The sequence below is a fragment of the Carassius carassius genome, chromosome 17 (assembly GCF_963082965.1).
Source record: "Carassius carassius chromosome 17, fCarCar2.1, whole genome shotgun sequence".
In the NCBI taxonomy this organism is placed as follows: domain Eukaryota; kingdom Metazoa; phylum Chordata; class Actinopteri; order Cypriniformes; family Cyprinidae; genus Carassius; species Carassius carassius.
The window spans coordinates 19,470,836-19,495,505 of record NC_081771.1 but is presented as its reverse complement, the minus strand read 5'-3'; the positions used below and the strand labels follow the sequence as shown (position 1 = coordinate 19,495,505).

General features: G+C 42.1%; 1 protein-coding gene across 1 annotated transcript in view; it reads right to left on the bottom strand.

The window, feature by feature from the left end:
* Positions 1-24,670, bottom strand: part of usp43a (ubiquitin specific peptidase 43a) — a 134,971-nt gene that overhangs the window by 17,308 nt on the left and 92,993 nt on the right. Inside the window, exons 7-9 of the mRNA XM_059571232.1 lie at positions 21,737-21,899; positions 6,535-6,643; positions 3,920-4,020 (exon numbers count right to left, since the gene is read on the bottom strand). Coding sequence (XP_059427215.1) covers positions 3,920-4,020; positions 6,535-6,643; positions 21,737-21,899 — 373 coding nt within the window. The remainder of the gene's footprint in view (positions 1-3,919; positions 4,021-6,534; positions 6,644-21,736; positions 21,900-24,670) is intronic.

The window sequence follows — 24,670 nt, the reverse complement described above, 5'->3', positions numbered from 1 at the left end:
TGAAAATTAAATAAATGTTGCTTTTTTAAACTTTCTATATATCAAAGAATCCTGAAATTAAAGTTTCCACAAAAATATTAAGTAGCACAAGTTTTTCCAACTTTGATAATAATACAAAATGTTACTTGAGCACCCAACCAGCATATAAGAATGATTTCTGAAGGATCATGTGACACTGAAGACTGGAGTAATGGCTTCTGACAATTCAGCTTTGTCTTCACTGGTATAAATTACATTTTGAAATATATTAAAATACAAAATATTTATTCTAAATTATAATATTTTACAATTTTACTTTTTTACTGTGTTGTTGATCAAATAAGCGCAATCGTAGAGAGAATCTTTCAAAAACACTGAAGGGTTAGTTCAACCAAAAATGAAAATTAGCCTGTGTTTTACTCACCCTCAAGCTATCCTAGGTGTATAAGACTTTCTTATTTCAGACGAATCCAATCGGAGTTATATTAAAATTGTTCTTGCCTTTCTTAGCTCTATCATTAGGGGCTTTCGCACCACGGGAACCTTTTCACGACCAGAACTAATTGTGGAACTACCCAATTTTTGGTATTTTCGCACCGCCGGACCTGGGTGTGATTTTTAGTACCGGACTGCCTTTTTTGAGAACCAGATTAGCGCCTACTCCGGTGCAGGGTCTAACCAGCACGACTGGTACTACCCATGACGTAAGTATACATTGATTGGCCAAACACATATGAAAACACCCTCACCCACCATGATTTAAAATGTAGTGTAAACATACTGTAAACTTTTATGTCAACTTCTTTTGCAAGTATGATGAACAGCGATAGATGAAAGGATGCTGAAGTGCAGGTACTTGTAGCAAATGTAGCACTGCCAGTTGTCATTGGAGATACTTAGTCCTCCTTTCAGAGGACCTTTCAATTGCTTTATGTATATATACATCGACATTTCATGTCCATTATTGTGAAGCCCGCGAGACACAACGAAAACACAGCTCTGATTACAGCGTCCTCTATCTAGTGATGATGAATATGTATACTTTTCAATTTCAGCAGGCAACTATTTTTACAGCTACATTATTGTTGCAGCCACAATTAATCACAACAATGTATTTACAATTATAAATTATCACAGCCTATATAAATTGTCAGTTTGTTATTTTACACACATGCACACATACATTTTTTCGTAAACGGCATAGTCGTGAGATGCAATTAACATATCGCAAGAAATCTGTAGACTCGTCCATAACAACAAAAGACAATACTTTACTGAACCTTTTCTAATAAGTGTGCGCTGCAAACACATGCATTTTTGATGATCATTTCTGTCCAGTCTGCTCGTTTTATTGCTTTTAGACACAGCTTTTTTGTCTGGCAGTAGTATTACGTCAATTCTGGCACCCAACATCACAACAAGATGATATTTTAAGCTCCTTATGTAGCTGAATCTGCACTGGTTTGAATGGGCCTCCTCCAGTTTCTCCTTTGTTTTGCTGCCTTCAGCTAATGCTGTGACATCAGCTGACCCTAGTGCATCACTCATAAAACAACAGGCCAATCAGAAGGTGGCTCATGAATATTAATTAGACATGCCAAAATCTACCTGTTCTTAGCAGACCTCCTGAGAAAGGAGCTGTAAAAATATAAGGAGATGGTTTTGGATACTTCTACCCCAAATACATATTCTTTAAGGACATCAAAACCTAAAATAAAACTCCAGAAAGGTGTGCAGTCTATCAGTCTTATAATGTACGTGGATGGAAATCATGGCTAAAAAACAACTAAACCAAATTAAACCTGAGGCTCGTGATGATACATTGATGTAAAGACACAAAACAATTGGTCTGTGCAAGAAACTGAATGATACCTACGTGTATCTCTCAAGTGGATCGCTGAAACTCATAATTGAGATTGTAGATAGCTTGTCAATGGTACATTTGAAAGATAGGTGGTAAAGCACTTATAAGTTTGCAATCTGCCATAAAGCAAGAAGAAGAAGATGCCTCACGCACCTGCTGCTGAGAACGCACTTAGGAAGAATCCTTTAGGAGAGTTCTAACAGTTCGGACACTGCGTGAATCAAAGGTAAAAAAATATTATGTAAATACTGTAAATTTCATTGCACAGACCGATCGCTTTGTCTTTACAAAAAGGTTTTGTTTGTGTATGTTTTAGCTGTGATTCCCATCCACTTACATTATAAGACTGATAGACTGCAACGGTTTGAGCTTAAAATCTTGGTTTGTGTACTACTGAAGAAACAAAGTCACCTAAATCTTGGATGCCCTGGGGGTAAGCAGATAAACATCAAATTAAATTTTTGGGTGAACTATCCCTTTAATGTTGTGTTCTTTATTTTCGCTGTTGAACGTGGTGCACACATGACATCGCTGTTGACTGACCTACACCACTTCCTAGTACACAATGTCAGTGCAAATGCAACCCTTTAAATGGTAATCAGAAATAGTTTGCACAAAATCATCCCAGTACTTTAGTACAGTACATTTAGTTCTGGAACTAAAGCGGTGCTAAAGACCCTTTTGTAGTGGATGGGTGTTTCTGTTTTACAGTCCAAAACAGGTTAAAGGGGTCATATGATGCTGCTAGAAATATTTTTTTTTGGTGTATTTGGAGTAATGAAATGTGTTTATGCAGTCTAAGGTTAAAAAAAAACACATTATTTTCCGCATACTGTACATTATTGTTTCTCCTCTGTGCTCCGCCTTCTGAAACGCGTCGATTTTTATAAGGTTCATCGGTCTGAAAAGCTAGGTGTGCACTGATTGGCCAGCTATACAGTGTATTGTGATTGGCCCGAATACCTGAAGCTTGTGATGGAAATGTTACGCCCCTTAACATATTGTGAAGCTCTGTCCGGCTGGAGTGACAAGACATAAACATTATAAACGTCACAACCTTGGGTGAGTGGAGGCTGGAGGCCTAGAATGAGCCATGGCCTAGAGTTAGCAGAGGCCGGATTGAGTGAGTGTCCGTTGGGCTTTGCGGCAACCACATGTGACGACCCTGGGCTGGACTCTGCTTCGTCCATGATGAAGCCAATCCGATGATCCACAGTGCAAAGTTGGTTTATTTCCTCAGCGACCAGCACAGATCAGCTCCAGGCATGACTGAGCGGATATCACCCTATTTTGGAAGGCCAAACAAAGTAGTTTGCTTTCACAGTGAAAGACACAGCATCTATACGACATGGCGGCATGGCATGAACATCTGGGAGGCATTATGCAAATCTTCCCACATAGTGACGTAGAGATGTGGTGGCGTGTTAGAACGAGCCATTTTAGGGAGGTGTGGATAAGACTTTGAGATATGCTAGTCTCAAAAGTTCGTTTAAGGAAGCAAAGTTCCCTTACTTAAGCAAAGGAAAACCAGTCTCCTCTTGGCTTATATTCAAATCTTCCGACATTTTTCTTCACAAATACTCGTTTTGTGCTTTTAATTCATGGTCTGAGTTTTGTTTTTTTTCTTTCTTCGCATTCATCACTACTTATGCAATCCTGATGTCCTATGTCATCCGTATGACAGATAGCGGAAGTGATAGAATAGTGTTTATTACGTTTGAAAAATGGATATTTTCGCTACAGGAGGCCTTCATTCAACCTCGGAGCCATGTGAGGCATGTTTTATTATGGATTTGCATGCTTTATTTAACGTGTTTTGGATTGTCAAACGGAAACACTCGCCCACTACAATGATAGAGCTTAGAAGAGCCAAGACAATTTTTATCGTAAATCTGACTGGATTTGTCTGAAAGAAGAAAGTCATATATACCTAAGATGGTTTGAGGGTGAGTAAAACACTGCCTATTTTTCATTTTTGGGTGAACTAACAATTTAAATAATTGTACCTCTCCCAAACCTTCGAACGGTAGAGCATATTTAGTGTTTTTTTTTCCCGGCTGGGTTGTGTGGGCTCACCTGTCCACGGTTGGGTGGCACAGAGGTCTGCTGTCATGTGGAGACAGGTAACTGCAGGAAGCTGACCCACCCACCACACGAATCCTAAATAGTTCAGTAGTCTGTAGAAGGCAAAAATAAAACTACTCATCAAAAATGTAACACCAAATTATTGATTCAACTCACATGTAGCTTTATTTAACTAAAAGTTCTTATTTGAATAAGAACGGCATGAAGATTCTTTAAAAACTGTAATTTTTTTGTTCCATAAAAATAACAGTATTCAGGTTTGAAATGAAGGGTGTGAACAGTGGTTCTAGAAAGTTTGTGAACTCTTCTGGATACATTTGACCAACATTACTATACAAAGGTTTAGGGTCAATAAGTTTTCTTTTTCTTTCTTTAATGTAATACCTTTATTCATCAAGAATGCATTAAATTAATCAAAAGTGACAGTAAACACTTTTATATTGTTACAAAAATACCACTTCAGTGGATCATGAATAGACATATTAAGCAATATAGCTGTTTTCACAATTGTCAATAATAAAAAATATTACTTGAGCACTAAATCAGCATTTTAGAAAGATTTTTGAATAATCATGTGACATTGACTGAAGTAATGGAGGACCCGCTTTCTGTTGAGCTGCAGTTCAAGGACTGAAAAACCCTGTGGAAAACATGGGGGTCATCATTCCAATGATGCCAAGCCTAGTGCATAGGCAGCAAATCAGCTTCAAACAATAATAGTGCCACCACCATGCTTTATATTTGGGATGAGGCTCATATTATTGAATGCACTGTTTTGGTTTCCCCCAAATGTAATGCTTCTCATTTAAACCAAAGGCTATTTTTAAACCTCATCTGTCCACAAGACATTCGTCTAGTAGTCTTCTGCCTCACCCACGTGGTCCTTGGCAAACTTTAGATGAGTAGCAATATTCTTCTTTCTCATTGCCAGAGCTGGGTATATTAACCATTGAACCTTTTCCAGCCTGGGATGCATCAACAATTATTTTCTGGATGTCCTCAGAAATGTGACCAAGAAATGTTTATATGTGTTGATCAATGTTTATATGTGAATAAGAGCCTGAATTAAATATGTTTGCCATACAACACAATCAAGCCTCTTTAGAAGATTTATTGAACAGCTTGATTCATATGTATCACTTTTATTATCTCTTAATCAACTTTCTGTGGAATAAACTTTCAATGGAGGGACAGAAACCTCTCAGGTTTCAATAAAAGTAACTTCATTTGTCTATCAAAGATGAACTAAAGAATATAAAGCAACATGAGAATATCTAAATGACAGAATTATGATTTTTGGGTGAACTAACCCTTTAACCTCCAGGTTTATGTGTGAATAGACCAGGGCCTGCTAAACACAATTTTTACCCCTTTTAATTATATGTTAATAAACATGTATACTTAAATTTTTGACAATTGACTATTTTTGTCAATACATGAGTGACAACATTTCTGTATCTTGATTCATAAACTTTCTAGCACAACTGCAAATAATTATATCAGTTTCCTGATAAGATCACATTCTTTGCATTAACAAAGTTATTGCATTAAGAGTTTTGAAAAGGCATTTGTTTAATTCTTTCTCTGGGAATGACAGCAGCATGAGTTATAGTGGAACCGAGGAAGAGAGGAACATCAGGCTGTAAAGATGCAATTAAAGCAGAAACAGAGCAAAATGGAGCTGTACTCAAGCGTATAGAGTGATAAATTAAAGATTTAATGGGAACCAATGAACAGATGAAAACGGCAGCAGTCTTTTGTTTGAGAAGGTGAGTTTATATTGGTACTTTAATTTATTACAGAATGAAGACATTACAACAATACTCTGCTCTCTGCAGTACTGGCCAATCTGTTGTACTGAACCAATTAGGAGACATTGTAAGATCTCTTGTGTCTTTCTCTCTCATTAATTTTCTAAAACACATTTAGTTTGTTGTGCAGTGCAAGGCTCCTTTTCAGGTTTCATATTGAAAGTAAAAATAAGTTGTCAGAATTAGCATCGAAAACAGGACAGGTGTTAGTGACATCCACTTACTGTTCAAAGTGGCATTTAATTAATTAGTTATTAATTATGTAAGCTGTTAGTCAGTTACACATATTTCTACTAAAATGATTAAAATGTATTTTAGATTTTAACTCAAGATGATTCCCTGACTTAGCCAACTTTAAAGTTAAACTAATCTCGCTTTTGGGAAAAAGGATACATTTACACTAAATAGTGACATACAATCCTGTACATTTGAACTTACAACAATCAGGTTCTTCAGCAAGTATCTAAAAGAAAATGGCTGATAATAAGCACATTTGTTCATATTCAGTCAGTTACTCCAACAGGTGTGTATTTAATAAGAGTGAAAAATAATCTATACTCATGACCGTCTCTCTTTCTCTTCATCTCTCCATCGCCTTTCAACTCATGAGTCTCTATGATTATCCTTCTCACATGTGCATATTTAAGCTTGCAGGGAGAGAGGTGTCATAATTACTGAGGGGCTTTTGTCATAATATAGAGATCCGGTATCCTATAATTAATTTAACTCTAACCACAGCATATGCGGCTAACACCGAAATCTGAGAGTAGTAATTTATGTTCAACTCACACTCACCTTTATGATTGTATTTTTCTGAAATAAGTAAAGCTTATTGCAGACACTCTGTTGCAGATGATCCCAAGACAGGGTCCTTTCTACTCTCATCAGGATTGGAGGCCCAAACCTGGAGAGAAAAAGAGAACATGAGTGACAGCATGATTCCTTCCATCCATCCATCCGGACTAAGATAATCTAATCATCTGATGCATATTTAAATATATGTATATGTAAATATAATAGGGGTTGCACAACTACTGATTTCTGCTAGTCGATTTCTTATTTAAAAAATAAAAAATACTTGAGTTGTTCAACTATTCATGGTTCATGCTACTGTAAATGAAAAGACATTAAATAGTTCTTATCAATAAATGCTTATTAATTCATAGCCTAATGCAACAATTACATATGTAAATTGTCAAAACTTTATAATTATGACATTACCTAGTTAGTGACTTGGACTCGAGTCTCATTTTTATAGACTTCATATATATGTTGCCAGATGGCAACAATTCAAAAGCAGAGGCTAGTGCCTCTTATCACTAACTATGTGATTTGCCTTATTTAACACTCTCTCTTTGTATACATTTTCAATACTTGGTAACATAGTCTCTAACAATTTATTTGCCAATGTTAATTCACCACTTTTCTTACTCATGCGAGACTACTGCACTACACAAATAAATATGATTTCCCAAGCACCCTGCAAAATAGTTTCCCAGAAATCAGATATTACAGTAAGACCTGCCTGACAACATTGGTTGAATTAGAAGTATACACATCAGACTACTCAGGCAAACAGTGCAATGTTTTGAAAGTGCCATAGAACCAATGCACTCACACTCTTCATGGAACTGAACCTAGGAATGGATTTAAAGTTGTCTCTGCACATTAAGCTGTGACAGAATCAAATTAACATAGCAAGAATTACACAATTCTCCTTTAAACACACTCTCAGATTGAACATTTAAACCTGGTACAGCTCTTATAACTTTTGTTGCAAATGTTGAATCCGTGAGACAACTTCCCATATCAAATGTGGGCCAGAGGCTGCATACATCTGCCATTAAGGTGCAGTACACAAACACTTTCTTTTTCATTCACTCCCTTTTCTTTAGACCCTAAAATGTCATCTTGACATTTGTAAGTCTTTCAGGGGAATACCCGTCATCTGTTTCCACCCGTAGCTCTGTGCAAAAGATGCAATTTACTTACTTGGATTACTGATTCTGAAAGAGCTGACTTATGAGTTGTATGAATTAATTTCTCTGTGCATCTTGAACTGTCTCTTGTAACTACAGCAAAGCACTGAATGCTGCAGCATTACACCAATTAACTTGTTTGTGACTGGTGAATGAATGGGGGGTGAATGTACAGTTCCCTTTCAGTCTGTCACTCGCGACGCCACATTGGTGACAAAAATTGTATATCGCTTTGATAGAGTAATCTACTTCAAGTGTAAACTAAATGAGCCAATGCATATTGGCATGTAATTACTGAATCCGGCTGCTGCTGATTACAGCGTGAGTATAAGAAGGCAGCAGATGCAATGCATACCAGCTTTTCGCTTCGGAGCCGAGCGTTAGTATCGTTCTGCTCAACCGTGTCTGTTGTGAACTATGAGTTCAGCACGCTCTCAGAAGCTTCATGTGTTGGCGAGACAGCGCTTTAGCGGTGGTCGTTCATGTGTCGAGTGGGTGGCACACTTCAGGCTGCATTACTCCCTGCCGTGTTGCAAGCGGCCAATCCCCTGTGCGCCTCAGCACTAAAAGAGCATTTCCTAAAAAGCAAATTTCACGAAAAGAGCTTCACGGTTCCGTCTTTGTAAAGATGACGGATCATCCTTATAAGGATGCTGTTTCACCCGTGCGTTTCTGGTGCAGTCGTTAACTGGTAGCCGGTGATGGTCAAGATAGCTGCCTTACGTGTCTGGGCATCGAGCACGCTGAGGTGGCCTTTGAGTCATGTTCCCACTGCCTGAAAATGACCATCTCGGAGCTGCGAACCAGTCTCTGCTACCTTCAGGGGGGCGGAGTGTCGCTGCAGCTGCTGCGATCTGGGGCTCGTTCTGGCGGCCGACAAACGAGAACCACTTCCGGCAGTAGCGCGGGTGGTTTGGTCCAGGCCTGCTCAATCGTACAGCCGACGAGCTGTCTCGAGCAATGCTCCCGGGAGAATGGTGACTCCATTCCCTGATGGTCCAGCTGATTTGGAGATGGTTCAGAGCCACTCAGGTAGACCTGTTTGCTTCTCCAGAGACCTCTGACTGCCAGAAGTTCTACTAATTGACCGAGGGAACACAGCTGGCCGCAGGGCCTACACAAATATGCGTTTCCCCCAGTGAGCCTTCTTGCACATACACTGTGCAAAATCTGGGAGGACGAGGAGCAAGTCTTGCTAGTGGTGCTAGTCTAGTGCTCTTCGCGACAGCCCCTCTTTGGCCGATTCCTCTGAGGAAGGATCTACTGACTCAGAGACGGGGCACCGTTTGGCACCCGCGTCCAGACCTTTGGAAACTCCATGTCTGGTCCCTGGAAAGGACACAGAGGTTCTAGGTGACCTACCCCAGGAGATAGTGAACACCATCACTTCGGCAAGAGCACCATCTACGAGACACCTTTACGCCTTGAAGTGGAACCTGTTCGTCTAGTGGGGTACTTCTCGCCGAAAAGTCCCCCGAAGATGCCCGATTGCGGTCTTGCTTACCTTTCTGCAGCATGGGCTGGAGCGAAGGCTGTCTCTCTCCACCCTCAAAGTCCAGGTTGCCACAATTGCTGTGTACCATGACCCCGTGAATGGGAAGTCTTTGGGTAAGCATGACCTTATCATCAGGTTCCTTAGAGGGGCCAGGAGGTTAGATCCTTCCTGGCCATAACCCTGGCTTATCAGGCACAGGGTGTGCCCTGCCCATTCAGGTTGCGAGCTCACTCAACTAGAAGTGTTGCATCCTCCTGGGCGCTGGCTCGTGGCACCTCACTGACAGATGTTTGTAGAGCTGCGGGCTGGGCGGCTAACATGTTCGCTAGGTTCTATAGCCTTCGTGTAGAGCCGGTATCCTCCTGTGTTCTCACCTCAAATGGGTAGTGGCACCGAGAGGCCGCAGTTAGTGTCGGCTTGCTAAAACTGCTCCAGAGTATCCATACCGTAGACCCTGTTGAGATCCTCCATCATCCTAGGCAGCTAGACGCCGCGGAACGTCCAGGGCCAGGCCTTATACAATACAATACAATACAATTTTATTTGTTAAGCACATTTAAAACAACCGAGGTTAGCCAAAGTGCTGGACACTGACATAATTGCAACAGATTTTAAAAACACATAACATGAGCACAATACACAGTTTAAACAAGTGACAAAATAAAATAATAAAATGCAAAGATGAACTCTCAGGCTGGTTTAAAGGCCAATGAATAAAAGTGAGTTTTAAGTCGTGATTTAAAACTGTCAAGGCTGGGAGCCACTCTGACACGCATAGGCAGATCATTCCACAGCCTAGGGGCCACGACTGAAAAAGCTCGATCTCCCCTATTTTTAAGTCTTGTTCTAGGAACGGATAAGAGTAGTTGGTCAGCAGACCTCAATGACCTTAGAGGAGCATGCATCTTCAGTAGATCATCTATGTAAGCTGGGGCTTGACCATGAAGAGATTTAAAAACAAACAATAAAATCTTAAACTGTATTCTAAAACAAACAGGTAGCCAATGAAGAGAGGCAAGAACAGGCATAATGTGTTCTCGTTTACGGGTACCTGTAAGGAGTCGAGCGGCAGCATTCTGAACTATTTGCAATCTAGAGAGAGAGGCCTGGTTAACTCCTATATATAAAGCATTACAATAATCCAGGCGAGTGGTGATAAAAGCATGTATAACCCTCTCCAAATCTTTGAAAGATAAAAATGGCTTCAATTTGGTAAGTAGTCTAAGTTGAAAAAAACTAGCTTTTACTACAGAGTTTATCTGTTTCTCTAGGTGAAGATCACTATCCATCTTTACCCCAAGGTTCGTTACCATAGACTTTACATAGGGCGTCAGGGGTCCCAAGTCCAATTTGGAGGTGCTAGTAAAACTGCTAGGTCTGAAAATCATAATTTCAGTTTTACTTTCATTAAAATGTAAAACGTTTAAAGCCATCCATGCTTTAATATCATAAAAACACTCTAACAGCCTATTTATCGAATCCTCACCCTTACATTTTATAGGCAGGTAGATTTGTAAATCATCTGCATACAGATGGAAACTAATATTATGCTTTTTTAAGATGGAACCTAAAGGAAGCAAGTAAAGGGAGAAGAGAATCGGCCCCAAAATAGAGCCCTGCGGTACTCCACATGTCACTGGTGCCGCTGGTGAAGTAGAGCCCCCATACCCAACTTTAAACACTCTCGCTGAGAGATATGATCTAAACCATTTTAATACAGTGCCTTTAATCCCCACGTTGTGCTCGAGACGCGAGATAAGAACACTGTGGTCAACCGTATCAAAGGCTGCTGTAAGATCTAAAAGCATCAAGATTGAAGAATCTCCAGAATCTGTTGAAATCAAAAGATCGTTAAAAACTTTTATAAGTGCAGTCTCTGTACTATGAAATGCTTTAAAACCAGACTGGAACACCTCAAGAATACCATGCAGATCTAAATAGGCTTGTAACTGCACTAGGACTGCCTTCTCTAAAATCTTGGACAAAAAAGGAAGTTTTGAAATTGGACGGTAATTTGAAAGAACTGAAGTGTCCAGATTTTGTTTTTTGATAAGGGGCTGCACCACAGCCTCTTTAAAACAAAGTGGCACATAACCAGAAGTCAGACTACTGTTTATGATTGCTTGAATGTTTGGTCCAATAGTGTTCCATATCTCTTTAAAAATACGTGATGGGATGATATCAGTGGGACAAGTTGAAGGTTTTAAATGTGTAACAATGTCATTAAGGGCCAAGATGGAAACAGGCTCAAACTCCGTGAGGACTGCAGCACACTCTATGGAAATGGAAGGATCAAAGGTTGGAGGTAAAATGCTAGCTCTAATAGTGGTAATCTTTTCCACAAAAAAGTGGAGGAATTTTTCACAGGCCACAGTAGATTCTTCCAACATTATAGATTGTGGGGTATGAAGAACAGAATTAATTGTTCTAAAAAGAACATGAGGTTTATGGCCATTTTTATCAATAACATCAGAGAGGTATTTAGCCTTTTCAGTTTGAACAATTCTCTGATAATTATTCCAACAATCCTTTAGAATATCATAAAAAACCTGCAATTTATGTTTTTTCCATTTTCGCTCAGCTTTCCTACACTTTTGCCTAGCCGCTCGAGTTAAATCATTAATCCACGGTTCAGAATTTGGTTTGGAGCGCCTGGGCTTTAGTGGTGCAATTTTATCAAGAATATTTATACAGGTGGATGAAAAACAGGAAACAAGCTCATCTGTACATTGGAAAACAGACGGCTCTATAGTGTCTATAACATTACTAAATGCTTCAGAAAATTGTGCAGCAGTGGCCGGTTTAATCATCCTGCGGATACGAGGTGGAGCACATTGCTTAACAGTATTGTATGGAAGGGAAACATCAAATAAAATTGGTGCATGGTCAGAAAAAAACAGCCTTTTGTATCTCAATATTTAAAATAGGCAAACTGCATGACAAGACAAGATCTAATGTGTGGCCATGAATCTGTGTAGGACCACTTACAAACTGTATAAGGTTAAATGAATCAATAAGTTCTAAAAAATCTTTAGCCAACAGATTTGTGGGACAACACACATGAATATTCATATCTCCTAAAATTAAGATCCGGTCATATTTTGGCATAATTTCAGACAATAATTCAGTAAAGTCTCTGATAAAATGCTTGTTATATTTAGGAGGTCGATAGATAAGAGCACACAAAACGGGCTGAAATTTGCCCAATTCAAACATTGTTATCTCAAAACTCGAAAATGTTATCATTGGCAACTGCCTGCAATTGTATTTTTCCTTAAAAATAACGGCAAGTCCTCCTCCTCGACCAGTAGTCCTCGGGGAGTTAAAATATGTGCAATCCAGTGGTAGAAGTTCAGAAAAAGGGCTCGACTCACCAACATTTAACCAAGTTTCAGTCACAAATAGAAAATCCAAGTTATGCTGGGAAAAAAGCTCCCTTAAAATAAAGGTCTTATTCACCAGCGATCTAGCGTTGACCAGGGCAGCTCTGACAGGAGCCGGGGAACTGGCCGTACGAGTTACATAACTCAAAGACCGAAGGTTTCCATGGTTAACACCGCCTTTCCTAGGGCGAGGTGATCGTTGGCGAGAATACTCCATATCTGAGCCAGTAATTGGTATCAACCAGGTCCCGGCAGGATCCATAACACGCCAGGATAAATAGTGAACCAAAGGCAAACGAAAGTGACGCCGGGCTCCACAGGCAGAATAGTCCGCTATGTAAGCTTTCAACCTCACCAGCTGCCCACTGCGCTTCCCACGGCGTCTCGAGCGTCCTCTCCGGGCAAGGGAAACCGGATTGCGTACAAGATGAGCAGGTATGTTTAGCAAGTGGGGAGGGAGAAAAGTTTTCTGATCATCCCAGTCACACTTAGTCGACTTCTCCATCGCGAGACGGAAATCGATCAGCGTTTGACGATCATAAACCAGCAGAGAGTCAATACATTGCATAAACAGTGACACAAGCAGTAAAATCACAAACAATTTGCTCAGCACCAGACGGCAGGCCACAAACACTGGCGCCATCTTGGACAAAAAAAGACATTGATGATGAAACCATGAGAACCATTGAAGGCTGGGTTCCATATTGAGACCTAAGCGGTACTAGTATGCATATAGTACACGGTATACCCTTAGAGCCTGTGTTTCCCCGGCAGACTTTTGCCTTCCCAAGAGGGTTTTAATCACCTCAAATTTCTCCATATACACCTAATGCTATATGTGTATTTGCTCCCGAGACCTCTTTCGGGAAGGATGGGGCTTCCGCAGCATACCTGTTCCAAGCAGAATGGGTACATTTTCCCAGTGTTATCCAGTCTCACCCAGTGAGTGCTTTGACAATGGTGAGTGGAACTACTTGTTCCGAGCCCGGCCTACACCTAATGGGGTGCAGGCGGCTAGCACAGGGCACTGGAAGGGGCAGCACCCATGGCACTTTGGTAGGGATCCCATTTTCATCGTTCACCGACGTGGCATCGAGAGTGACCAACTGAAAGGGAACGTCTCGGTTACGTATGGTAACCCTCGTTCCGTGAAGGAGGGAATGGAGGAGCCACGTCCCGTCACCATGGTTGCTGTACCGCCACTGAGCTGCCGGGTCTCTGGCTCGGCTCCTCAGCAAAAACCTGGTATGCATTGCACCTGCTGCCTTCTTATACTCATGCTGTGATTGGCGGCAGCTGGATGCAATAATTGCATGCCAATGTTCATTGGCTCATTTAGTTTACACTCTAAGTAGACTGGTCTATCGAAGCGATATCCCATTTTCGTATGCCACTGATGTGGCATCTCTGTTGCCTCCTTCAGGGAACGATGGTTACTATACGTAACCGAGACGTGCTGTCAATACCACGAGCAAGGCACCGAACGCCCAACTGCTCCCAGGACGCCGCAGTATAAATGGCTGCCCACTGCTGTGTGAGTGCACTTTGGATGGGTTAAATGTAGAGCACAAATTCTGAGTATGGGTCATCATACTTGACTGTATGTCACTTTTTACTACATTTATTTGTATATTCTTAAATGGGTAAAACAAACCATTCAAAATCTAAATATATCCCTACACATACAACCCGAATTCCGGAAAAGTTGGGACGTTTTTTTAAATTTTAATAAAATGAAAACTAAAAGACTTTCAAATCACATGAGCCAATATTTTATTCACAATAGAACATAGATAACATAGCAAATGTTTAAACTGAGAAAGTTTACAATTTTATGCACAAAATGAGCTCATTTCAATTTTGATTTCTGCTACAGGTCTCAAAATAGTTGGGACGGGGCATGTTTACCATGGTGTAGCATCTCCTTTTCTTTTCAAAACAGTTTGAAGACGTCTGGGCATTGAGGCTATGAGTTGCTGGAGTTTTGCTATTGGAATTTGGTCCCATTCTTGCCTCATATAGATTTCCAGCTGCTGAAGAGTTCGTGGTCGTCTTTGACGTATTTTTCGTTTAATGATGCGCCAAATGTTCTCTATAGGTGAAAGATCTGGACTGCAGGCAGGCCAGGTTAGCACCCGGACTCTTCTACGACGAAGCCATGCTGTTGTTATAGCTGCAGTATGTGGTTTTGCATTGTCCTGCTGAAATAAACAAGGCCTTCCCTGAAATAGACATTGTTTGGAGGGAAGCATATGTTGCTCTAAAACCTTTATATACCTTTCAGCATTCACAGAGCCTTCCAAAACATGCAAGCTGCCCATACCGTATGCACTTATGCACCCCCATACCATCAGAGATGCTGGCTTTTGAACTGAACGCTGATAACATGCTGTATGGTCTCCCTCCTCTTTAGCCCGGAGGACACGGCGTCCGTGATTTCCAACAAGAATGTCAAATTTGGACTCGTCTGACCATAAAACACTATTCCACTTTGAAATAGTCCATTTTAAATGAGCCTTGGCCCACAGGACACGACGGCGCTTCTGGACCATGTTCACATATGGCTTCCTTTTTGCATGATAGAGCTTTAGTTGGCATCTGCTGATGGCACGGCGGATTGTGTTTACCGACAGTGGTTTCTGAAAGTATTCCTGGGCCCATTTAGTAATGTCATTGACACAATCATGCCGATGAGTGATACAGTGTCGTCTGAGAGCCCGAAGACCACGGGCATCCAATAAAGGTCTCCGGGCCTTGTCCCTTACGCACAGAGATTTCTCCAGTTTCTCTGAATCTTTTGATGATGTTATGCACTGTAGATGATGAGATTTGCAAAGCCTTTGCAATTTGACATTGAGGAACATTGTTTTTAAAGTTTTCCACAATTTTTTTACGCAGTCTTTCACAGATTGGAGAGCCTCTGCCCATCTTTACTGCTGAGAGACTCTGCTTCTCTAAGACAAAGCTTTTATAGCTAATCATGCTACAGACCTGATATCAATTAACTTAATTAATCACTAGATGTTCTCCCAGCTGAATCTTTTCAAAACTGCTTGCTTTTTTAGCCATTTGTTGCCCCCGTGCCAACTTTTTTGAGACCTGTAGCAGGCATTAAATTTTAAATGAGCTAATTAAGTGGATAAAAGTGTCAAATTTCTCAGTTTAAACATTTGCTACGTTATCTATGTTCTATTGTGAATAAAATATTGGCTCATGTGATTTGAAATTCCTTTAGTTTTCATTTTATTAACATTTAAAAAACGTCCCAACCTTTCCGGAATTCGGGTTGTATAACACATATTAAATATAAAGCTGAATCATTCATTTTATTATATACAGTATTTAACTGCCGTTCAAGGTTTGGGGTCATCAAAGTGTTGTGTTTTTGAATAAATCTTATGCTTACCAAGGCTGCATTTATTTGATGTAAAAAGTACAGTTGTGAAATATTATTCAAATTAAAAATAACTGTTCCCTTTCAAGGGAACTTCGAACTGCGTCCTCTGAGGGGACACTATGGGGAACACCTCGTCGTGACCCGTGTCTGAAGCATACTTTGAAAAACGCCAACGTGTTGGCCGGCGACAGCCTCTGACGTCACTACCAGCGCGACTATAAATACGCGCCCGTAGGACCCGTCACTATCTTCTTCGTCTTCAGTTGACTGTTTTGTTTGAAGCGTGCATCTGAGAAACGACCAAAACGGTAAGAGCGATCTATTACTGTTTTCATCATGGCTTCCACTAGCAAGGCGTTTAGACAGTGTGTGCATCCGTGTCAGCGTTATCTGACACCCGATGACACGCACACTCTTTGCGTCTCTTGTTTGGGCGAAGAGCACGCGCGCGATGTCCTTGAGGGGGCGGTCTGCGTGCACTGCGAGCGTTTCTCTCTGAGAAAGCTCCACTCTCGTTTGTCTCTCTTTTCGAGGAAAGAGGGACAGCCATCTGGATCCCGCGGCTCAGGTCCCGCCGTTGCCGAGGCACGGAGGAGAATGAGCTCGTGGGGATCACAAATGGATCTCGCTGAGGAGTGTAGAGAGGGACCTTCCTTTTCACACTCTCTGGCGGCGAACGAGAGCGAACTTCGGGAGGCAGATGTGGTATCATTAACCCATTCTGACACTGAAGTTAGTGCTCTGCTGGGTTCTACCCAGGAAGAGCAGGAGATGTCTGAGAGTGGTGAAGAAGCTGAGGCTGAGCCTTCTCAATCCTCCTGTCCCGCGTATGAGGAGCTGTTAGAGGTTATGGATCGCGCCACGGCAAAATTAGATTTGCCATGGAAGCGTGCCAGCAAGGTGGCGCCACGAGGTCGCCTTGCTGAGCGGTACTTGTCTGACCATAGCCCTCCAGCCCAGGTGAGCCTTCCATTCTTGCCTGACTTGCATGCAGAAGTCGAAAAGGAATGGAAGAGGCCGTTTTCCTCTCGCATCCACCGGTTTCAGCATACGAGCTATGCTAATATCGAGGGCTTGCATGAGAACGGCTATGAGAGGATGCCCCCTGTAGAAGAGACGCTGGCTTGCTATCTCTCTGTGGGGCAAACATCCTCTCTTAAATCTCCCGCTTTGCCATCTAAGCCCCTCCAAGATACATCCCGCTTAAATGGCAGGTCATACGCGGCAGCCGGTCAGGCTGTGGCTTCACTGCACACGATGGCGGTGCTCCAGGCCTACCAGGCTGACCTGCTGAAGGACCTGGATACAGGTGAGGGCCTTTCACCTGACCAGGTAGCCGAGCTGCGCCGCACCACAGACCTCTCTCTCCGAGCTACCAAGCAGGCCGCCTCCGCCATGGGCAGGTCTATGGCGGCCATGGTGGTGACGGAGAGACATCTATGGGTGAACCTGGCTGACATCGGGAAGGAAGAAAGGGGGTTTCTTCTCGATGCTCCGGTCTCGCCTTCTGAGCTTTTTGGTACCTCCATCGAGATGGTGGTCGGGAAGTTCAGGGAGGCAAGGGCGCGCTCAGCGGCCTTTAAATCCTTCATTCCACGAAGGTCCAGGTCCGAGCCCGAGCAACTCAGGGGTCCTGGCTCATCTCGATCTGAGGGTCGTAGAGGGGCGCAGAAGGCTAGTGTTGCGGCTCGCGCTCCTCCCCCGCCTAAGGGCAGGGGCAAGAGGAACCGCGGGTCACGGAGCGGTAAGCAGGGTCTGAGGGACGTGATTCGGACGAGGCAGCGTCCTCGCCCGGGTCAGAGCGGTAGTATGACCTAGTAGCTCCGGATGTTTTTAACCTCTGTTTTTAACCTCTGTTTTTTGTCCTCCCCTGCCTAATTCCCCTGTAGCCACCAGCTTCCACCTGATCGAGGTTAGGTGGACGGTCTCTCACATAACAGTCTCCTTCTGGACCTATGATGTTTTGGTTGGTTCTATGTTCATAGCAACCGCCTTACTGACGGTCTGGACCAGAAGGGGGCGCCCCGCAGCGGGACTCCAGTACAGGAGGGTGGGTGAGTAGGTAACCCTTGCTCTACCTGTTTATGGACGTTATGTTGCTGGTGGTTATATGTCTACTAACAATCTCTGTGAGTTTCCTTACAGTAGCTAGGTGGCCAAAGAATTGGCACAGCACTGCAGGGAATTCCATAGATGTCCGGCTAGAGGACGCAGTGTCTCGTTCCCTCTCAGGGAACCATGGTTACATTCGTAACCTGAGACGTTCCCTTTCAAGGGAACTTCGAACTGCGTCCTCTGAGGGGCCGCCTGGCGAGGTGATGCTCCCTCGCCTAGAAAAGAGGGTTGGAGCTCACCGCTCCCGTGCGATCCAGCGCCTCTGCGATGCTTGGGAACCTCTCTGTACACACGCTTGCCTGTGTACTTTCTCAAAGCCACATAAGTGGTAAGTGTGCACGCAAGACTCTGCGCACTTTCTGAAATCCACATAAAGTGGTAAGTGTGCACGCAAGACTCTGCGCACTTTCTAAAATCCTGTATGGTAAGGGTTACGCGCTCCGCTTCGTTCCCTTTCTTGGGATGATTCGCCCCCGGTGTTCCTTGGGCTTCATCCAACCAGTGTGTATTTGTTATGCACCTCAAGCATCGCTTCCCTCAACATGAGGGGCTGGGTGGTCTCCCTGGAGATTTGGCTCCCACATACTGTGCGTCTCCACTAAATAGCATATTGTGGTTTTCAGATAGTAGGCTTCACCAGGTCTCTCTGAAGGTGAGCTCCCACGTTCGGTGGTCGCCAGGTAGTAGGCCTCACCAGGCCTCCCTGGAGATTTAGCTCCCACATACTATGCGTTTCCACGGAATAGCATGTTGTGGCTTTTTTCAGATAGTAGGCTTCACCAGGTCTCTCTGAAGACGAGCTCCCACATACTGTGGTTGCCAGGTAGTAGGCCTCACCAGGCCTCCCTGGAGATTTAGCTCCCACATATTGTGCGTTCCACTAAATAGCACATTGTGGTTTTCAGATAGTAGGCTTCATCAGGTCTCTCTGAAGACGAGCTCCCACATACTGTGGTTGCCAGGTGGTAGGCCTCACCAGGCCTCCCTGGAGATTTAGCTCCCACATATTGTGCGTTCCACTAAATAGCACATTGTGGTTTTCAGATAGTAGGCTTCATCAGGTCTCTCTGAAGACGAGCTCCCACATACTGTGGTTGCCAGGTGGTAGGCCTCACCAGGCCTCCCTGGAGATTTAGCTCCCACATACTGTGCGTTTCATAAAGAAAATACGAGCTCCCCCGATTTGTGGATGTCAGGTGGTAGGCCTCACCAAGCCTCCCTGGAGTTGAGTTCCATATTGCTTTCAGTTTCCACTGAGGTGGTTATCTGGTAACAGATAGTAAGCCTCTCTAGGCCTCTCTGTAGATGAACTCCCACATATTGTGGTTATCAGGTAGCAGGCTTCACAGGCCTCTCTGAATGTGAGCTCCCACATACTGTGGTTGTCAGGTAACCTTTCAGTACACACGCTTGCCTGTGTACTTTCTCAAATCCACGTAAAGTGGTAAGTGTGCACGCAAGACTCTGCGCACTTTCTGAAATCCACGTAAAGTGGTAAGTGTGCACGCAAGACTCTGCGCACTTTCTAAAATCCTGTATGGTAAGGGTTACGCGCTCCACTTCGTTCCCTTTCTCGGGATGATTCGCCCCGGTGTTCCTTGGGCTTCATCCAACCGGTGTGTACTTATTGTACACCCCAAGCCCCCTCAACTTGGGGGGGCTGTGTGGGCAATTCTCGGGTAGTTCAGCAGCACCCCCCTTTTCTGAAAGGGTCACCTATGAGCATGCTGCTCGGAGCTCGGAGTCTTCCTCTCTTGGGAGACTGATTCCCGGTTCTTCAGAGCGCTCCAGTACCACATACTGTTTGAGACGCTCTGTGAGAGCAGGCATCCTGCTGAGGCAGGGGCTGAGGCCTCCAATTGCTCTGCTCCCGGGCCATTCTTCTACGAGCTGCTCTGACAGAGTCCCACGAGAACCCCTCCTTAGAACAGTATTTTAAATCCATGTTATGGTAAGTGTGCACGGGAGTCTTTGCGCACTTTCTAAAATCCACATTGTGGTAAGTTCGCACGCTAGTCTCTGCGTTCTTTCTAAAATCCCTAGATGGTAAGGGCTTCGCGCTGCTGCTTCGTGCCCTTTTCTTGAGTTGGTTTAAGCCCCGTTCATCTTGGGCACCACTCCACCTAGGTATCCTCGGATACCTATCTAGAACAGGGCGCCGCTACTAGAGTGCTGTAGGGACAGCCCTTTCGGCAGGTTTTTGCGAAAGCTAGCAGTAGCCCCTGTGTGACAGGCAAAGACTTGGTAGAGGAAAGTGCCAGGCTCTTAGCCGTATCCCTTTAAAGGAATCTCCGTGATTCCAAGCCTTTAGCTCTACCCCGGGCCAAGGCCCTACAGGATAAGTTGGGTATGTAGCTTAGGCCTTTGGCCGTAAGGGATAATGTCATAAGGCAGCCGTCAGACCGTCCCAGGGGCGACTCCCGGTGAAGAGAAAAGCGGTAGAGTTGGTACTTAGTGTTTGCCATGATTCTGGTCTGCACTCCCCTCAGCATGGCGGCGTGGGTATACTGTTCCCCATAGTGTCCCCTCAGAGGACGCAGTTCGAAGTTCCCTTGAAAGGGAACGTCTCAGGTTACGAATGTAACCATGGTTCCCTGAGAGGGAACGAGACACTGCGTCCTCTAGCTCCCTGCCATGCTTCGGACGCAAGCTTCACGATGAAGATAGTGACGGGTCCTACGGGCGCGTATTTATAGTCGCGCTGGTAGTGACGTCAGAGGCTGTCGCCGGCCAACACGTTGGCGTTTTTCAAAGTATGCTTCAGACACGGGTCACGACGAGGTGTTCCCCATAGTGTCCCCTCAGAGGACGCAGTGTCTCGTTCCCTCTCAGGGAACCATGGTTACATTCGTAACCTGAGACGTTTTCTACTCCAGCCCTCAAAGTAACATGATTCATTAGACATCATATGCTGGTTTGGAACTTGAAAAACCTTTCTGATTATTTTCACAGTCAGAAACAGTTGTGCTGCTTAATACATTTTATGTTAACCTTGACATATTGTTTGATTAAAAAAAAAAGTTTTTTTTAAAGAAGATTATTAATTTGAAAAAGTACTGCTTCTGATATATCAGATGGTCATCTTCAATCCATTTTAGGCATCCTTTCTGGATAAAAGTATTAATTTGTTTTAAAAAGGAAGTTAAGTACACTTTAGATAAAGCAAAGAAGTTAAAGTTCATCTACACCTCCTTCATTAAAATAAGGTGAAATATAAAGGCATAAGTGTATGAATGTTTATCACTAGTATAATACTATTGTTTTATCTGCCTACAATAAAGTAGTCTCTGCACATAATGTTGGGACAGAATCTTAAATTATACTGATTCAGCATTTGCAGCAAAAATTTAAATATGTGAGGGTGTTTTAAAGCAGAATAGAGTAATTTTTTTAATGTAAGCATCATAAAATAAATTAACAGGGTCCACAACATAATATCGTATAGGCCAAGATAAAAATGTCCACTGAATTTTAAACAGCATTTAAAGAATTCACTGCTCTGGCTTCTGTCCGTAAAACAAGTTCTACTGAATGGGTTAGAACATTTCTCGAAATCTCTGGTAAACAATTAGGTGTTCTGTACAGACTTAGCCTGTAACATTTGTTTAAAATGTAGCGCTTTGGTTACCTTGTAGCTTGTTGGCCAGACCCAGCAACATTGCAGATTAACAGGATGATCTTTGAAGAACCTCCCTGATTCAAGAATTCTGACGATAACGTCCCTGAGGGTGGTAACCTGTGACCTTCAGGCTCTGCAATGTATGGCGAGGAAGGGAGGGAGTGATGGAACCCTACAATGGATGAAAAGAAATAAGCATTTTATTAAATTATCTTAGTGTTTTAAAATAGCAGTATATAATTATAACTAACTCGAACTTTATACATAGTTTTTCAAGTCTTCAAAACTTGATAAGATAAAAAGGAAGGTCATTTATATTTCATACATTTGCAGTAAGTTCAATTCTGTAACATTAAAATTTTTATATGTACTCCACTCTGCATCATGCCTAGCAACGTTCCTTAGCTGTTCTAAAATCACTGTAAAGCGCAGCTTCTTGGAGCTTATTTCATTACTACTGCAATGAATGTAAACGTAGGTGGTCACATGTTAACAGGCTCTTGGTGATTTCAGTATATCATTTATGAATGCCATTTTTGCAGTGGTCTGAATGGAAAGTGGAGGGAAAATTCTGACTTCAAGTACACAATGTTCTCTGACTTCAGAAGATCAATCGTGTTTTCTATACGTTGTATCTAGTATATCAGGATATGTAGACACTAAGTAGTATTTGAAACATGTAGACTATCATTTCATATTTTACTGTTCCATCATTCTAACTTCCCTTTGGTTTCATTGATGACTGCTGGCATGCTATGATCTTTCACTTCAATTAGAAGTGGTATTTGATACCACAGTGTGATTAAAAACTAATAATGCAGGACGTCAACATACACAATCCTTTTGAACTTCAACAAACTCTACTGATGTCACTTTTATGCTACTTTTTCATCATTTTTAAATCAGAGGACCAATGTATATTTTACGGCAAACTTTTGGTGTAAATTGAATTTTAAAGAAAAATTGCAAATACAATTCCTATATTTCTCATGGGGACATAAGCTATTTTCAATATTTTATTGGTGTCCAAATCTAGAATGCGTCTGTTATTGACCCACCACCCGTGGGTGAAAAGCTGTACACGAAAAACTCTATGCTTCCAGACTGTTCCTACATAAGATTCTACATACAGTATGAATACTGTTACATAGCCTGATGATTACTGTATGAAAGACACCATCAAAATAACTACTTCTGGATAAATATTGGTTCTCTTTAGCAATCCAATGAAATATCATGTTTCAAGTGGCAGGATGGAAGTGGTTTCTCTCTCACTCTCTGATTCGCTCTCTATCACACACTCACAGCAGGCTTCAGTCGTCAGAGTCTCATTTGAGGGCCAGCTGGAGCAGATTGAAGAGGGGAACTGTGAGCTTGTGAGAGCCTTAATTAAACTTGGCCCTCACTGACACACATTCAAACACGCACATTTCACACTTTTACACAAACACTAAGACCAGCCCACAGCTTGAATGTCTTTGTGGAAAAATGCAGTTATTTTGAATATGGAAAGAATTCTATTTTATTTTAAAGTTAAAGAAAAATAAGTAGCGAGTCATGACAGACCTTTTTTTTTTTTGTGATGTACATCCAAGTCCACTTGGTAGGTACTTGATTCTAATGGAGGTAGAGGAGCACGAGTTTGCAGAGGCGTTGTTTAAGCATTCAAAATTATTGTAAAAACCTGCATATAGAGATAAGTTCACCAGAAGGTTCAGTTTTAATATTATGATTCTATATTATGAGGTACGTAAATGAATAAATGAATGAATGCATTTATTAGAGTTGGGGTACTCAAATCTGGACTTGGACTTAAGTTCAATTATGAATGAACTATTACTTGTCACACACGGACTTGACGGACTTGTCATGGACTGATATTTTGGACATTTTGGCCGAGCATAGTCAAGACTCATGTTTAACAAGAGAATAAAAAAATTACAATAATCGAAAATAAAGTATGCTTCCTGCCTTCTCAGCCCCAGACTGGAAGGCAGCAGTAATGTTAGGTTTATATGGAAAACATAAATTCCCAAATTTAGCACCACACATCTGCACTGCATGGAAAAGACCATGTTTATCGAAGTCAGCGATAATTGATTTTGCTTATGAAAATCACAAGGAATTTATTTACAAGACATCCAGAAAAAAAGAAGCACTCTGAGGACTGCAAATTTTGTAAAACAACAATAACCGAAGTGTTGGGGACAACTTCAAACTTCCACTGACATGTTGAAAGAGAGAATAAATAAATTTACATTAATGTAACCTTTAAATACCAACTTAAATCCAATAGCCTAACATTACTAAGGCTGGACGATATGACAATACAAAGTCAACACTATATGTATATATATATATATATATATATATATGTTAGGGCTTGCATAGACTAGTCGAGTAGTCAAGTGATCGACTACTTCAACCACTAGTCGGCGCTGTCGGAAACAATCGACTACTGGAGCATGCATTAACCATAATGCGTACAAAGAGTTTGCAAGTACGACATGAATTTTAGGATTACATTATTGCTATAACCTTATCTGTGTTGCATGTAAAATTAAAATATGTAAATAGGGGTGTGTCTGAAGCCGAATACCTTATTCCGAATGGCATGGATAATGGCTTCAAAAATGAATAACAGACAAGGAATAATTCTGCCTAAATACTCGGTTGAAGTATTATACATATTATACATATACATATATTGTGGCATGCAGTGCTTGACATTGTCCCTCCACATGCAGCTGGATTTCAGCAGCGGCTTTGAGGCTCATGCAGCCTGTCTGTTTGTGCAAGAGAAACTCTCATGGATCAACAGCACACACAAACTCATAGAAGAAACATACTGCTGTAAAAGTTGAGGTTTTTTAATATTTTGCACACATTATATTGACAACATAACACAATCCAAATCAGAATGATAGTAAATTTGACATTGAT